General features: G+C 39.8%; 1 protein-coding gene across 1 annotated transcript in view; it reads left to right on the forward strand.

Moving 5' to 3' along the window:
• Positions 1–5,084: 5,084 nt before the first annotated feature.
• Positions 5,085–17,891, forward strand: part of PATJ (PATJ crumbs cell polarity complex component) — a gene marked incomplete at its 3' end in the record, with an annotated part of 366,093 nt that continues 353,286 nt past the window's right edge. Inside the window, exons 1-3 of the mRNA XM_079698741.1 lie at positions 5,085–5,148; positions 17,421–17,477; positions 17,576–17,742. Of these exons, the coding sequence (XP_079554867.1) occupies positions 17,456–17,477; positions 17,576–17,742 (189 nt within the window). The 5' untranslated portion in view covers positions 5,085–5,148; positions 17,421–17,455. The remainder of the gene's footprint in view (positions 5,149–17,420; positions 17,478–17,575; positions 17,743–17,891) is intronic.

Consider the following 17,891-nt stretch of genomic DNA (forward strand, 5'->3'; position numbering starts at 1 on the left):
CTTGGTAATTGCCACAATAGAAACATGTATTAGTTGCTGTAGTAGGACAAGGGTTTTGATAAGATAATCCCCCAAACAGTATTTGGAACACAATATTTTGTCACTGACATCAAAATAATTTAAAATCCAGGCCAAACTGGAGGAACAGAATTGGTTCTTCATAGGATGCATGACCACCTAAAAATGTACAACCTAGAAAATTAACCATTAACTTTGAGTTTTAAAAATTACCAATAATGTGTATAACATACAGTTCAACACCATCCCTCATCCTCATCCTGAGATGAAATTTAGGAAAGGGGTTGGGGCCAAGGATTAGGTAAAATCCAGGGATAAGGATTGGAATATCTGTTACACATAGTATCTGGTGATAAAAGATAGTGACTTTGCATTTTGACTACCATTTTGACACTTTCAAAAAGTTCTGGTTTGATTTTCAAAATACAATCTAAAGAAAATCAGAAGGTGAAAGGAAGCAACTTTCTAGTTTGAGTTTATTGAAATTATGACAAAATTAGGTATTTTCCTGCTGACTGCAGGAATATTGCTGATACTTGTGTCATTTTTCATATAGATTTTGAACAATTAACTATTTGAAAATGCTTGTGCTTTGCTGATTAATCCCACTACAAAATCTGTTTTTATGGTTCTACTGATTATCTTTGTTCTCTCCTACAATGTATAAACTGAAAAGAACAAGAGTCTTCCCGTGAAAGTAAAGAAATACAAAATTTTTGACTCTTGAAGTGATTCTGCTTCACTTTCTCTTCTTACTGCCCCTTAATCTATTTTCTCATGGCTCAGTTAAATATATTACTTTATATCTTTGCAAGTATAGTCTCTGATAACAAGATACTACATTGTCTAATTTTAGTAAGAACATTAAATCTCAATCTTAGGCATGTTTTCAATGCAAAATTTCTTTCTCTCATAAAAATTCTATAGGATTCTATAGAAAGTAAAGGATATGAATAGCACAGCCCAATACGGAAATTGCTATGTAGAAACATTAGAAAGAGGTTTGCCAGTGAAGCCTGAAGCAAAGCTTCCTCTGGGATTCAAAGGCTCTGAACATTGGATCTTTTCATTCCTAAAATTCTAGTATACACCTAATTACATTAATAGTTTTATCCTGAGTAACCCGATCCCTGTTTCCATGATTAGAACAGAATCATTAAGAGATAAAAGATGGTTACTCTCCCCAAATTTCTTTTTTATTTGAGATGGGCATTTTTTTTCCTCTGGTGGTAAATTCATAATATCAGGTCCTGGTAAATCTTTATTATAGTCTTCTGCACATTGGGAATTTTTCTACATCCATGCTGTCTCTCAGGTATTTCTGTGTCCTCTCTTTGGTGCACCAGTCTAACTGCCATCCAATTCAATTGACTCATCACTTAATAAGGCCTCCTCTATGCCAAGTATATTTCAACGTGAATGTCAAATGTAGGATCTAAAACTGACTTTATCAGAGTCCTACTTCTCAAAAAAAACAAAACAGAATAAATTGGCTTTTCTAAGTTTCAACACCAACATCCATTTTATGTTTCAGAGCTTAGAATCATCTTTGCACTTCAGTTTTCTCCTTGTTCTTCTTTATCCCTTTTTCTAATCAGTAAGCAACTGATATTTTTAAGTGCTCATTTTTTGAATCCTATATTTTCACCCTATTTCAGGTATACGTCATTTCCTGTGTACCTTGCTATAGCAACTTCTTACTTCCTCTTTCTGATTCTAGGCCTTCTCCCCAACTTTGTCAATCTATTTTTCACACTGCTTCCAGATTAATCTTTCATTTAGGAAAATATAAAACCTATATCATATTCAAAATCTTATTCAAAATCCTATAAGCTCCTTGTGTTTTACCCAAAGGAGTTGAAAATGTTTGTCCAGATAAAACCTGCATACATGGTCATAACAGCTTTATTCATAATTGACCAGACTTGGAAGCATAAGATGTCTTTCAGTAGGTGAACAGATAAGTAATCTGTGGTACATCCAGAAAATGGAATATTATTCAGTGCTTAAAGAATTGAGCTCTTAAACCGTGAGAAGACATGGTGGAAACTTAAATGCATCTTACTAAAAAGCCAATCTGAAAAAGCTACATACTGTATGATTCCAACTATCTGACCTTCTGGAAAAGATATGGAGTTAACAAAAAATCAGTGGTTGCCAGGAGTTGGGGAGGGAGGGCAGCAGCAGGGGGATGCATAGGCAGAGCACAGAGGATTTTTAGGGCAGTGAAAGTATTCTGCATGATACTATAATGGTGAATACATGTCATTATACATTTATCCAAACCCATAGAATGTACAACACCAAGAGTGAACCATAATGTAAACCATGGACTTTGGGTGATTATGTGTCAATATAGGTTCATCAGTTGTAAGACATGTACCACTCTGGTGGGGGATGTTGGTAAAGAGGGGGGCTATGAATGTGTGGGAGAAGGGGGTACATAGGAAATCTGTAACTTCTGTTCAATATAGATCCTAAAACTGCTCTAAAGAAATCAAGCATTTTAAAAAATAAACACCAATCATTAAATGTTTTTTTAAAAAGCAAAAAATAAAAATCTTATTCAGAAATTTTCAGTGGCTCTTTAATTTCTTAGAGATGAAGGATAAAGTCTTATAACCTAAAGTTCTCCGTAGTATTTTCAGGTCCTCCACCATCTGCTCTGGCCTCACTTTATTTACGACTACTCTTGGCTTTCTCTTTGCTGTCACAAGTATCTGTCATGGTCATGCCCATCTATGTGCTGCTTCATTTATTCAGTACGTTCTATGTGCCAGGTGTATGCAATACATGTAATTTCTTCATTTAACCTTAAAAACTACCATATGAAGTATTGTAAGTACTGGTACTGAAATTTCACTAATGGGAGTTAGAAGGTTTAAATAACTTGTCAAAGTCGCATATTTTAGGAAATGGTGGAATCAGGATTTAAGCTCAGATCTTCTGACTTCAGAGATGTGTTCTTAAAAACTGTGTTCATCTTCATCATTCTGTGAATAAAATACTCTTGAGGGTTCTCAGAGGTTGAAGAAACAAAAAACCATAAAAACTCTGTGCCAGAAAATGTTTACCACAGAGTATGTGCCTTAAAAAATGTATTGAATAAGTCAAACATTTTTAAAAATTCCAGGTAAGAGCCAGAGGAAAGCAGAAATTAAAATAACCACACTAAAATATGGAGAAAATGGGATTAAATGTGGTGGAGATGGATGTTTTCTGGGAATGATCATTGAGGCCCTGGGGGAAGGGTAGGGCTCACAGGACATTCCAAGCATGGAAAAGGGGAGGAGTAACCAACGGAAAAGTCATGGTGTGGTTATTCCAAGGGCATAGAGCAGATCAGACCGTTTGGCCAGCGTTAGATCTTGGAGAGTGAAATGGAAGACTAGGTTGAAGAGGCAGCAAGGAGAGAGTTTAGAGGGCCTTGGATACTAAGAAAAGGAGTTTGAACTTTGTTTCACAGTCAATTAAAAGTCACATTGTTCTTGTTGTTATTATTTTTGCCCAAGCCACTTAGCCTGTGGGATCTTAGTTCCCCAACCAGGGATCAAACTAGGCCACTTCAGTGAAAGCGCCAAGTCCTAACCACTGGACCGCCAGGGAATTCCCCAAAGTCACATTATTTTTTGAGAAAGGGGGGGGTATGTTCATGACCATCATCAAATGTTAAAGAAGAGACCTTACTCTGTTTGCGAGGTGATGCTTTGAGATAATTGGTCTCCACCTGTATGCTGCCCCTCTCCCCACCACCCCAATTTAGGAAGCATTTCCTTCTCCATTTTACCTTAAGCAAATCCCAAACACCTGTTAGACCTGTTTAAATCCTAAGAGATGCTTTCAGCAAGCATAATAGATCTCTTTATTTTCTGAAAGTTCTGGCTTCATTGTACGTATTTGGTAATTTAAGTTGTTGTATAAGTTTATTTCCTTCAAGAGGCAGAGACCATGCTGAAATTTTGTATCCTGTGTATCCTTTCACCAGGTCTAACAAGTGATAATTTCTTAAAAACAAGCAAACAAAAAAACCACTAACAATAACACTAAGAGGTGTCAAGTGCATGATCTTACAACAGATGTCCTTACATTGCAGCTGTCTTGTACATACCATCTTCCTTGAGGACAGGTATCCCCCATATTTAACATTTTAGAAAATCAATCACAGTGCTTAACAAATACTAGATTTATTTAATGAACACATATCTGAAGATTGATTCTGTTTACCGTTAATGTGTGGACTGTATTAGACAAAATAAAACGCCTATCATCAAAATTCTAGTTAGTTACATTAGAGAGAGTCTAATAAAGCTTTTGTAGGTTCTACACAATCTTTCTCAAAGTCAAGCTATGATATCAAGAACAAAAATGTTAAAACATATAGGGAAGTCAACACTGGACTTATAGTCAGAAGATCCCATCTGGGTCCCAAATTTTGGGCAAATTACTTAACCCGTAGGTGCGCAGTTTCTTCATCGGTTTTTTCACAGGGCAAATGAGGTAATGTATATAAGCTAGCGCCCGGCATATCGCATGCAAATACTGCTAGATTGGTTTCTTTCCTTTCCTCAACTAAATGAGCAAAAAATAACCTCCAGTTATACTTAGAATTTAATATGGGGTCAGCGGATGAAGACGACACAAGGAGGGATGACAGAACGGGAAAGGTAAGGGACAAAGAGGGACCAAGCAGATTTGACGAAATCCTTTCATCAATGTCCTCCTTTAACTTCCATGATTTCAGGTCTCCTCTCAGCCCAGCCATCCTACACCTGTCCAGCCGGATCTCCCCACCACTTGGCTTTTCGTCTGCCCATTTGGCCCTCAGATCCCACCTTTTTCTGCCTCTTTAACCCTCCCTCGCCCAGTAGAACTTTACCTGCAGAAAGTAGAGAAGCCCACCGCCCCCGCGTTCCCCGCCCCGAGTCGGCCTCCCGCGGCCCCAGGCTCCCCCGCCCGCCCCTCCCACGCCACCTCGGCGCCCCGCCCCGGCGGAGAGGGTAGGAGGGAGGGGAGGGCCTGCCAGGTGAGGCGCGGTCCTCCTGGGCCTCTCACTTCCGCCCAGGTAAGGGAGGGCTGACGCCGAGTCCGCCCGCCCGCTCCGGGCTCCCACCGGCGCCGCCGCCGGACCAGGTAAAGCAGGGGGCCGGGCGTGCGGGCGTGCGCTACGCGGCGGGGACCCCTCGCCCCGCGTCTGGAGCCTCCGCCGCTGCCCCGGCGCGCTCTCCGCCCGCCCTCCGTCAGGAGTGGGCACGGGAGACCCTGGACGCCGCCGGGCGCTCGGCCGGGCCCGCGGAGGGTGCGGGGCACCGTTCGTCTGCGTCGGGCCCGGTGACCCCGCCGTGGTCCCCGCCCCTCGGTGCAGGGCTTGCCGGAGGCCGCGGGCCACGGAGCCGCCCCTCCCCGGCAGGCCCTGGCGGCACTCAAATCTCGGCCCGGGTCTGTACCGGGAGTGGCCGGGATCAAACTTTGCACCCAAGTGGGTGCCTGTGCTTCGCCCCCAGAGCTGGGCGGAGTCTTTCCCCAACTGGTGACGGTGAAAGGAGTGAACAGGTGGTGGCCTGTTCGGGGTCCCGGAGGAGGGGTTACTCAGATCCCAGCTGAGGGGCCACTTGGCCCCAACCCCATCTGGGAGCCTGGTGGTCACGTAGATGAGTTCCCAGGCCGACGATCAGGCCTGGGCTCTGCTAGCCTCACTTTATAGATGGGGAGGACCAGGCGGAGAGTGCTCTGGCTCCAGGCTTTGGGGAAATCGCTGGATTCCTGCTTTATGTCAAGCTCAGGAAAGCGTTTTCAAATCCTTTCCCCCCACCCCCTCCAAAGCGCCTCAGCCCTCCTGGGACACCTAGCAGGCCGAATTAATCTCCCCCTGGAGTGTTCTCTTGGCAGTTTGACATTATCTCCAGATGGCTCTTACCACTTTGGATTCGAATTAGTTGTTTACTGGTTTGCGCGATTGAGAGGGTGGCCTTTAAGGACCTTATTTCCCTAGGCTGCTTCTCAACTGCACTGAGAGTCTGGCCATGGGTAGGTGTGCAATAAACAAGTGTTTCTTAAAAGAACGAAGAAGGCTTCTGGAGACTTAGAAGAAAAATCTGTTACGCCCAGGATGGTAATACTACTTCTAGGCCGTCTAACCTCCTATTGGTTGCCAGTTCATTTGCGCATAACTTTTTAAAAGTAAAGCTAGGGAGGAATGGAGGTAAAAACTCAAATTGGTTCATTTTGCAGCATCAGAAAAAGGTGAGGTCGGGGCTTTTAGCTAAAATGAGCTTGACGTTTCTACGCCCCTAACAACCTTTATAAGGAGAGTTCAAAATTTAAAATAATTAGAAAGTTAATAAATAACGGAGCTGGAAGGTACTTTACACATAGAATTTGTAAACTGAGTTCTGAAGGCATTTGCCCTTTGCTAATTGAGGTCCTATTAACGGTCACCTAAGGTGAGCTTGGTATATCAATAATAGTTGTGTTTAAGGTTGAAGGTAAATTGTATTAATCCCTCATTTGTGTTTAAAGATGCTTTAATAAGTTCAAGTCATGTATTCATATTTTTTATAACTATAAAACTAACATATTCATTGTAGAAAAATTGGAGAGAATTTCCAGAAAAGGAACTAAAAGCACACCCAGACCCACCTACCATTGAAAATAATCACTGATAAAATTATGGTATCTTGCCTTTCAGTTAGTATTCTTAAAAAGAAAAACCTGTATATTTTCCCATGATGAGTTCACTTTTAGAACCTTGTGATTGAGACAGAGGCTCAGCATTCAGTAATCCTTGTAATTGCATTTTTATTTAAAAGCACTTAATAATTATCCTTAAACTAAACAACCAAGTAGTCTGAATTTCCTTGCTTTGTTAAACTTTAACAAAAATACATTAGTTTGGGGAAACTAAAGGGGGGTTTAATTTGTTTATTTAAGATTTTGCTCCCCTTGGTAGTAGAGTAAAATTTTGAGAAACAGGACTATTCCACCTTAATTTTTGGGATCGCTTGACCATTGCTCTGTTTTGTTTTTTTTTCCCGTACTCTGATGTTTTTTAGTAGACTTGGATGCCTTTTTTCAAAGTATTCATTCTAGGCTCTGGTGCAAATGGAGAGAGAAGATGGAAAGCCTGCTTATTTTTTGCATTTGTATAACTGTGTAGCCTGTGGAGTTTGGAGACATGGGGTTGGGTCCACCTACTGTGTAACTCTTGGCAAGTTACTTGACTCTGCTTCTGTTTTCCCATTTGTAAATGATCCACCTCACTGAGTTTGGGGAAGTCGAAATGAAATAATGTTCAAGGATGAGCCTTGTAAACTGTAAGCCACTCTTCGCCCACTTTTTGCTCGTTCACTGAGGTGTTTAATTCTGATAAAACTAAGGAGCTTTGCTGTTTTTATTGGGAAGAACTCAGATTTGGGAATGGTCTCATACTGATAGTTACTTTGATAAAAGGCATAGAGGCTACATTAGCTGATAAACAGAAGTCTTTGCTAAAAACACTGTACAGGGCTCTTTCTGAAAAGGCCTAGGTTAAAACTGCACTGTCAACATGGTTAGCCAGTTGCCCGTGTGATTAGGCATTTGAAATAGGGCTAGTTGGGATTGAGATGTGCTGTAAATGTAAATACACATCAAATTTTGAAGATTTAGTGTAAAAACCTAAATACCTTGTTATTTTTTATATCACTTACATATTGAAATGATAGTTTATATAAGGATAATTAAAATATATTATTTAAATTAATTTTACTTGTTTCTTTTTACTTTTCATGTGGCTACTAGAAACATTTTAAATTACATATGTGGCTTACATTTTATTTCTATTGAATAGCACTGGGTTAGGACTCAGTGTATGTTTATCCTTAAGAGGGTTTAGTTTACTGAAGCCCTTACATTTCTATTTATAAACCAATTGTTTTTTTTTTTTAAAACTCCCAGCTATAGGCCTCCCCACTCCCACCTCCCTTGTATTCATTGCACTGGTGAAATTTTTTGTTGTTCAGTCTTTTGAGAAGCAACCACTATTGATTACAAAGGAAAAATCTCCGCTAAAATAATTATTAGCTCTTTTGAAGCCCCCAAATATCTTAAATAATTTTGATTGAGAAGAGTTATTAATGATAATAGTAGCTACCATTTATTGAATTTTCACTGTGTGCCAGGCTGCTTTATATCTTATTCAGTCCTTTCAACTGTAAATATTTAATATTTTTTATTAACTATTTTATAAATGAGGTAACTAAAATATAGAGAGATTTAAACAATTGACCGCAACAACACAGAGCTGGTCACAGGAGTAGAACCCAGCTCTCTATGATTTCAAAGCTCGTAAGCTATAGATTCTCCCATATTTCGAGAATTGGTTATTGAACCAACTGGAAAAAAGTTGGTTATCAAAGTAGATATTTAGTTCTAATCCTGTTTTTGTGTTAGTGACCAATAGGAAATGCTCATCAACAGATTAGCTGTGTATGTCATCATGACTAAATCTTAAAAATGTAAAGTTGAGTTAAAAAAAATTGCTGAAGGATAAATATATAGTATAATTACCATTTATATAGTTTAAAAACCTGCCAAACAATAATATTGTAAACAAAGATACTGTGTTTTAAGAATTTCAGATTTGAATTCTGTCTATATGGATTGCATGCATCTGTGAAGCTGCCTTGTGATTGAATGAAGTTAGTAAAATCTCTGTGAAATGAGCATTCTCTAATGTTGATCTTACTCTTAAAAGAACAAAACCAAACTGGTCTTGTTCTTTGCTTTGATGCTGTGCCCACAGTGTCTGGTTGGTAGATAGCTTTGAAGCCCAGGTCTGCAGCCTTTCAGGGACTGTCCTGTTTTCATTTAGTTTTAGCTTTTAATTGATGGGCGTGACTTTGATAATTGGGGCTGGGTAAAACTTCTACCTTGAGAAAGGCAGTCCCTCTCCGTATTATTCTCTGGAACTTGAAGCTCCAGGGCAGAGTGTGATAGAGAGGAAGATGAGTTAAGTAGATGTTGACAGTCAGGTTTACAAACATTCATTCCCTCTCTATTGAAAATTTGTAATATCTGACTCTCATTTTTAAAGTAGTTACCTGCTAAAAATGTCTTTAACCGTTGACCGTCCCTCCCCCAAGGTGAAATTAATTTCACTCAGTTGCACTGTCTTCCTGTCATTACCATTTTCAAAGTGCTTTCCCCCTTGTTTTTTTGAAATTGTAAGAAGTTTAATGCATTTGTGAAATGGAGATTATACATTTGTTAAGAAGATAAATGAGATATTATACAGAATGATCCTGCAATGCTCACAGTAAACACCAAAAAACTAGTTACTTGAATTAGTGACAGATAAAATGGATTTTGGGAAAAGACCAAGAGAAGGAAGAATGGTGAACATTAGTGGGAAGGGTGTCCAAAGCATAGTTTGGCCTATTTTGCAATTTGTTAGGTTTGTTTTGAATATCACAAGCATGCCAAAAGTGGCATGACTCTATTTCTGGAGAGAAGCTAAGGGCACACAGTCTGCAATGTGGGGAGAATTGAACAGAATATCTGAGGTGGAAACTAATCATTAGTGAGGAGTATGAATGCCTGGTTCTTTCAGTGAGTGACTGGCTACACATCAGAGATCCCTAAGTGTGAAAATTGCCCAGATTTGTATTTTTTGCTGATCATTGGAGAAAACTGCCACCAACAGGAATACAAGAGCATATCATAAAACAGTTTAACTTTGTTCATACATAGTGGCCAAGCTACAGGCAGAAACTGATATGCATTGGTTAACTTTGAATAGTTCAATGAGAAAAATTAGTATTTAGCTAATTGGGTTATTCTGATGAAGTGACTCAGTTTTCAGTTCTGATTCTGAGTTTAACATGGTGTCTTTCAGCTTTGATGTCCTAAATGTCCAACATTAAGTGGACTTAAAAGTTGCCTATGGCTTAGGCACATGGCCCCAAAATATCAGGATGGTTTTGGAATTTATATATATCTTTTTCCAAAATTCCAGGAGTACAGTGTTTTGGCAGTAGCCAAAAATATAGTATTTTTTACATATAAGGGGTTTAGAAAAGGCCTTGCCATTTGATAGGGACACAAGGCCAGGACACCTGTCTTGACTATACATTAGGATGACAGCAGATGTGTTTATGTGTAGTTTGAGTGAAGAGCCACCATTTACTCTCTAGCAAGGTGAGTTTGTGTTCCATTTAATCAGTACCTCATAAATGCTGAGCTTTGAGGACAAAGCCATGGTAACTAAACACAATCTGAGCTTTGCACTCCAAAGGAAGCAAAAGAAATTTAAAGTTGTTCATGGACTTCAGTTTTTGAATAACTTCTGAAATCATGACTTCATTTACAGTTAATAGCATTTAGATTGTTCAGAGTCCCTAGTTCCCTTGAGCTCTGGGGAATTGCCATTGAGGAGTTACATGCAGTCTAATTGTGATCTGCCCAATTCACACCTGCAGTTACAGGTTGACTACCTGTACTTCCTCAAACAGATTGCCAGTAATCTTTTCTCTCAATTTTTTAAGATAGAAGTATAAGATGTCTTGTTAAACCAAATTTTCAAGGTATAAGGTGTCTTGTTCAGTTCAAGAAAGAAACATAAGATGTCTTAGGGAGTTACATTTTTGTGTGCTTCTGGGAGTCTGAAGAGTGTGTTTCTCAGGGTCCTTAATTGGCCTACATTCTTAAACTGAGGAGGTTAATAAATCTTTTCAATAAGTTTCCTCCACCTAGAAATTTGAATCAAATTAAATTTCTAACTTTGCATCAGCTTTTCTCAAATATTGCATTAATTGGTGATGGCTAAGGGCATGGGTATTTTTTAAAAGCCACAATATTATAATAATTTCCTTCAATCAAATACCGCAGTGAACCAGACATGAAAAATTCATGGCACAAACTCTCTTGATCAATGATGGAGTGGAAGCTGTTGAACATAAAAAACTACTGGTTCTCTGGAGGCTGTGCAACTATGAGGACAGCGGCACACTGTGGCATTTTAATGTCTAGGCTCTGACTGATTGTAGGTAGCCTATCTATGACAAGGTAGACTCAGCATTACCATGTTTAAACAAACTTGAAATTCCTTGCTGTAAGCCCTGTTAGTTTCTTAGCCAGGCCAAACAGGTCAAAATTGTTTGGTTGAAGATTTCCTATGACCATAAAATGAGTGAAACATAGGTTCCTTTTAGTGTACGTGCTACTTCCTGGATGTTTAGCTATAGAGTTAAGTGCATTTCTTCTGTCCTCATATACTCTGAAGGCCTTAGTGCCCTTCCCTAGATATTACCCAATGCCGTGAAATTGTAGTACTTTTCCAGGCCTGCTTTGTGGACATAGTTTAGCTTTTATTAAATATGAGTCATAGGGTTGGATGGCCAACCAGTTTCTAACCCTTAACCCTTACCGAGAGACATCTACTACCATGGTTTCCAAAATGTGCAGGACAATCTACTGGGAGAGTAGGAGAATGACAATAAAATCTTGCTTTTTAGTTTTTACCTTACTCTCATGATGTTTTTATTTTATATATGTTTCAAAACACTATGACATATAAATATATTAATGTTTATAATTATAAAAAATAAGGTGAGTGGTCAACATACATTTTTACTGATAGGAATGTGTGTTTAAAAATGTTTGAAGACCACTAATCTATCCTGTTACCAGAATCACCTTTTTATTTTTTTAAACAATTTTCATTTTCCTTTTTTTTTCAATAAGCAGATATTCATTTTTAATTAATTAATTAATTATTTTTGGCTGTGTTGGGTCTTCACCTCTGTGCGAGGGCTTTCTCCAGTTGTGGCAAGCGGACGCCACTCTTCATCGCTGTGCGCGGGCCTCTCACTATCGTGGCCCCTCTTGTTGTGGAGCACAGGCTCCAGACGCGCAGGCTCAGTAGTTGTGGCTCACGGGCCTAGTTGCTCCGCGGCATGTGGGATCTTCCCAGACCAGGGCTTGAACCCGTGTCCCCTAGCATCAGCAGGCAGATTCTCAACCACTGTGCCACCAGGGAAGCCCCACCTTTTTAAATAGAAATCTGGACTCAATACTTCCCTACTTAAAAGCCTTTGATTACTTCCTGCTGCTTACAGGATAAAGACCAGTCTACTTAGCATTGTTTATAAGAACCCTCTCAAAATAGTCTATCTAAACCAGTGTTTCTCAAACTATCGGTGGTAAAAGATTATGGTTCCCCTCCCTCAGTCTTTCAAGGACTGACATTTTTGTAAAATTATTAGAAAAATGAATTGTTGGAAAAGTGATATTACAAAAATAAGTACAATGTAAGTTGTGTTTTGTATTACTAAATTTAATAGATCTACATGACTCTGCCGCATTCCACGATTTCTAAATGCTTATTCCCAGTTTTGGTACTTATCTCTTTGTGGGTCAAGCATCAATCCACAGTCCACACTTGTAGTAACACTGGTCTAAATTACTTTTTTGCCCTTTCTGTTGCTTTTAGAGACCTTATAACAGTTCATTTAGAGCTAGTTACTAGTTTCACTGACAGTCGTGCGCTTTTACACCTTTATGCAGCCGTTCTCAAATTGTGGTCTCTAGACTAGCTGCACCAGGATCATAGGGGAACTTTGTTAGAGATGAGGTTCTCAGGGTTCACCTTAGATGTACAGAATCAGAAACATTGGGAGTGGGCCCTGCAATTTGTGTTTTAGCAAGTCCTCAAGGTGATTCTGATGCACACTAAAATTTGAGAAGCACTAACTTAGGGCAGCTCTATATGTCATTCAAACTAGAACACTTTTGAGAGTGAAGTGGAGCACTATTAATGATGCTGGGTAATCTGAGACTATTTTAGGCAAATGAGGACAAATGGTCACTCTGCTTTCATACTCCATTCTTTTTCTTTTACGAGAGAGGTCTCTACTGTGTTCTCATTCCAGCATTCCCAAACTTCCCCAGGCAGGGGAGTCACTCTGCTTTTATAATTTCTCTGAGCACATGGTACACACCTTTGCCATTGTATGTATGTGCCTTACAGTATAATTATCCTATTGTGTTGTCATTATCTTGCTGTATATCTGTCTTGCTCTCTCATTAGGCCATCTTAGCCATTATCTTTTTGTCCCTTTTACCTTTCAAGATCTAAACATAATACATGTTTTTTTTTTTTTTTTTTTTTTTTTGCATTACGTGGGCTTCTCACTGCTGTGGCCTCTCCCGTTGCGGAGCACAGGCTCTGGACGCGCAGGCCCAGCAGCCATGGCTCACGGGCCCAGCCGCTCCGCGGCATGTGGGATCTTCCCAGACCGGGGCACGAACCCGTGTCCCCTGCATCGGCAGGCGGACTCTCAACCACTGCGCCACCAGGGAAGCCCCAATACATGTTTTTTAAATAAAATTTAAACAACACTAGTATCTACAAAGTAAAAGTCTAATTTTTTATTTCCCCATCCCCACTTCTACTTCCTGTAAGTTAGCAGTATTATTAAATTAACTATCTTTCTAAATCTAGAAACCTGTGCACACACAAATATGTATTTTTTTCCTTGCAAAAAGGGGCAAATAATGCATATATCCTGAAACTTGCTGTCTTCCCTGTTTGGTTGTATATATTAGATAATGTCCCTGTATTAACACAAAGGTTTGAATTGCCAAAGCCTCCTGTAAATGAGAGATCTTACCCAACACCAACCTTAGTCACGACTTGAATGTTACAGGCAGGAGGCTAACACAGGAGCTAGGCACCAACATTCCTGGCCGGAGGGGCCCCCAGCCAGTAGACACAGCTTCCAAAGAATGTCACTTTCTCATATTAGGACATATTATCAGCATGCTTAAAATACCTACTTATATATAGACTGACGTTAAGTCACTTATAAACATATTCATAACAGACTTTTACTGTGATTTTTAGTGTGTTTACAGGAGCAAAATTCAACCTTGGGACACATTTTTGTTTGTTTGTTTTGGGTTATCAGACAAGTTGTGAACAATATATACAGAAACATTTTCTTAAAGGAAGCCTCTTCTGTTTGGGGAATCCCAAGGTTTGTATTCCATTAGTTACCCAAATAGAAAATGTCTTTGTGATTACCTCCCATGTTCCAGCCAGCCAAGCTCTATAAATCCATATGTTCTCAGATTATTTACAAAAGCAATTAAGATAGATCAGGTATTTCCTGACATTTTAAAATGAGGACTCTGTTATCTATTAAAAACCTTTAGCTTGTTTGCATGGAGGTCTGGTATCAAGCTGGGAATCCCCAGCTGAAGGATTGAGTCACAGGCTTGCTGTTAACCGTTTCTTACCCATTCCTGTTTCCGTACTTTCCAACCAACTTTATTATTTTAATGGCTGATTACGTTTGATAGTTGAATTTTTCCAGGAGTTTTGTTATTAAAAACAATGCAGGGCTTCCCTGGTGGCGCAGTGGTTGAGAGTCCGCCTGCCGATGCAGGGGACACGGGTTCGTGCCCTGGTCTGGGAAGATCCCACATGCCGCGAAGCGGCTGGGCCTGTGCAGCCGGAGGCCGTGCTCCGCAACGAGAGAGGCCACAGCAGTGAGAGGCCCGCATACCGAAAACAAAAAACAAAAAACAAAAAAAAAACAATGCAGTAAATATGCTTGTACACACATCTGTGTGCCTTTTTGCAAATACTTCTTTAGGAGAGACACTCAGAAGAGATATTCTGGGTAGAAGAGAATATAAATTTAATATATTGATAGGTATTTGCTCAGTTGCTCTCCTAAAAGAACGTGCAAATTTATATTCCCACCTGTTTTTTTTTTTTTTTTTTTTGTGGTATGCGAGCCTGTTACTGTTGTGGCCTCTCCGTTGCGGAGCACAGGCTCCAGATGAGCAGGCTCACCAGCCATGACTCACGGGCCTAGCCGCTCCACGGCATGTGGGATCTTCCCGGACCGGGGCACGAACCCGTGTCCCCTGCATTGTCAGGCGGACTCTCAACCAGTGCACCACCAGGGAAGCCCCAACCTGTTTTTCTGTGACATCTGGAGTACAGTCTATTATTAGAAAAAAAATGCCAATCTAGCAATAAAAAATAGCACCTCATAGTTTTAGCTTACCTTCTTTGATTTAGAGAGGCTGATGTATTAATGATCCCCAAATGCTCTTGTCAGTCCTTTTAGGCTAGTGCTGCTACAGAAAAGGACAGTGCCATTGTGACTGCCCTTCCATTATTCACAGTTACCTGTCTATCGGTAGTTTTAAGGGTTTCACAATTGAGATGCTGAGCACGTCAGAAGTGTTTCTGTGATGCTCTATTCAGCAGTTCTTTTGGTAGTTCTCATGGAATCCCGTGAATATTTTGATGGAATACATGAACCCTTTTATCAACGCCAAAGGCATTCCTTACTGGTTTTTAATATGCTGTCTTACTTAATGACCTTGAATTAGAAGATAAAGATTGTGTTTAGCAACTATCCAGGGATGATGTAAGAACATTTTGACTGTACAGTGCTCATATTTCTTAGATGGTTTATTATAACAGTGTACCACTAGTGAAAATGACCACTGTGAAAGTGCCATTTTTGACACAACAAAGGGTTTGCTAACTTTTTGAGGGTTTTTTAATATCAATTTATTTATTTATATATTTTTGGCTGTGTTGGGCCTTTGTTGCTGCACGCAAGCTTTAGCTGCGGTGAGCGGGGGGGGCTACTCTTCATTGTGGTGCGCAGGCTTCTCATTGTGGTGGCTTCTCTTGTTGCGGAGCATGGGCTCTAGGCACGTGAGCTTAAGTGCAGGCTCAGCAGTTGTGGTGCACGGGCTTAGTTGCTACGTGGCATGTGGGATCTTCCCCGACCAGATCTTGAACCTGTGTCCCCTGCATTGGCAGGTGGATTCTTAACAACTGCGCCACCAGGGAAGTCGCAGCTTTTTGAGTTTTGATTACATTTTAGGCTAGTTTTCAGCAAATCACTAGAATTAAAAAAAAATTATCCATGGAAAATGCCATATTGGGTGATTACCTTTTGGAGACTCTCTCAGATGACTAGTTTGAGGGTTTTTTCCCCAAATCTCTCTAATATCTTCTTGATCCCTTATTTGTATATTCCTTTCCAGTCTAGAATCTTTTTTTAAAAAAAAATTAACTTTATTAAAGCATAACTTACATATGATAAAACAATTAAAAATATATAGTTCAATGAAGTTTGACAAATGTGTACATCTGTGTAAACAATACTCCTTTCAAAACATAGAACATTCCCATCACCCCAAAAATCTCCCTCAAATGTCTTCCCAGTCAACTCCTTTCCACCCTGCCCAAGTAAACTAATCTATAACTGTATATTCAACTTCATATGAGTGGAATCGTACGACTTACATCCATTTTGTCTGTTTTCTTTCCCTCAGCCTACTGTTTTTGAGATTCACCCATGTTCTGTGTGTCAGTAATGTTTTCCCTTTTTATCTCTGGGTATTTTATTATGTTTACATACCATAACTGATTTATCCATTCACCTATTATTAGATATTTGGGTTTTTCTAGTTTTGGGCTTTTATAAATAAAAATTCTGTGAACATTCTTTTTTGTTTTTTTTGTTCCTTTTGTTTTTTTGGCCAACCCTGTGGCTTACTGGATCTTAGTTCCCTGACCAGAGATTGAACTCAGGCCCTCGGCAGTGAAAGTGCCGAGTCCTAACCACTGGAGCTCCAGGGAATTCCCTGAGCATTCTTTTATAAGTCTTTTGCAGGTATATATTTTCATTTCTCTTGGGTAAGTATGTAGGAGTGGAAGTGCTGGGTCATATAGTAAGTGTAGTTTTAACTTTCAAAAAACTGCCAAACAATTATTCAAAGTGTTTGTGCCATTTTACATTCCTACTAGCAACGTGTCAGAATTCCAGTTGCTGCACATCTTTGTCAGCGCTTAGTATTATCTGTTGTTTTGGTTTTTAGCCATCTTAGTGGCTGTGTAGTGGCTTTTAATCTGAATTTCCTGAATGAAGTTTTTTGTTTTTTTTTTTGGGGTGGCTGCATTGGGTCCTCATTGCTGTGCCTGGGCTTTCTCTGGTTGCAGTGAGCAGAGGCAACTCTTTGTTGTGGTGCAGGGGCTTCTCATTGCGGTGGCTTCTCGTTGCAGAGCACGGGCTCTAGGCGCACAGGCTTCAGTAGTTGCAGCACATGGGCTTCAGTAGTTGTGGCTCACAGGCTGTAGAGCATAGGCTTGGTAGTTGTGGCGTACAGGCTTAGTTGCTCCGCGGCATGTGGGATCTTCCTGGATCAGGGCTCAAACCCATGTCCCCTGTATTGGCAGGCGGATTCTTAACCACTGTGGCACCAGGGAAGCCCTGAGTGAAGTCTTTTGATGGAGAATGTTCTTGAGGTTTTCTTTAATTTTTCTATAGGGCTATAGACTTGTATACACTAATGGTAAATCTTTTTTTTTTAATTTAAAATTTTTTCTTTAGGTTTCTTTAAAAGTGATTGAAGACAATAATTCAAAATGCCTGAAAATCCTGCTACAGGTAAACTAGATATATACTTCTATCACTAAATTAATTATTCAAAAATGGAATATAAGATGGGATTTAACTTGTACTCTTACTGTCCTTCTTCAAACAAGATAAATTGCAGGTCCTGCAAGTTCTTGATCGCTTGAAAATAAAATTGCAGGAGAAGGGTGACACTTCGCAGAATGAGAAGCTCTCTATGTTTTATGAGACACTAAAGAGCCCTCTTTTCAACCAGATACTCACTCTTCAACAGTCCATCAAGCAACTGAAGGGGCAAGTAAGTTACCCATCAGGGTTTTACATATTGATATATTCAAACCAGCAAAGAAATATAGAAAGAGATAGGTGCAAACTGTCTACCCTTTTTTTTTTTTTTTTTTGCGGTGTGTGGGCCTCTCACTGTGTGGCCTCTCCCGTTGCGGGGCA

This window comes from Hyperoodon ampullatus, assembly GCF_949752795.1.
Source record: "Hyperoodon ampullatus genome assembly, chromosome: 2".
Lineage (NCBI taxonomy): Eukaryota > Metazoa > Chordata > Mammalia > Artiodactyla > Ziphiidae > Hyperoodon > Hyperoodon ampullatus.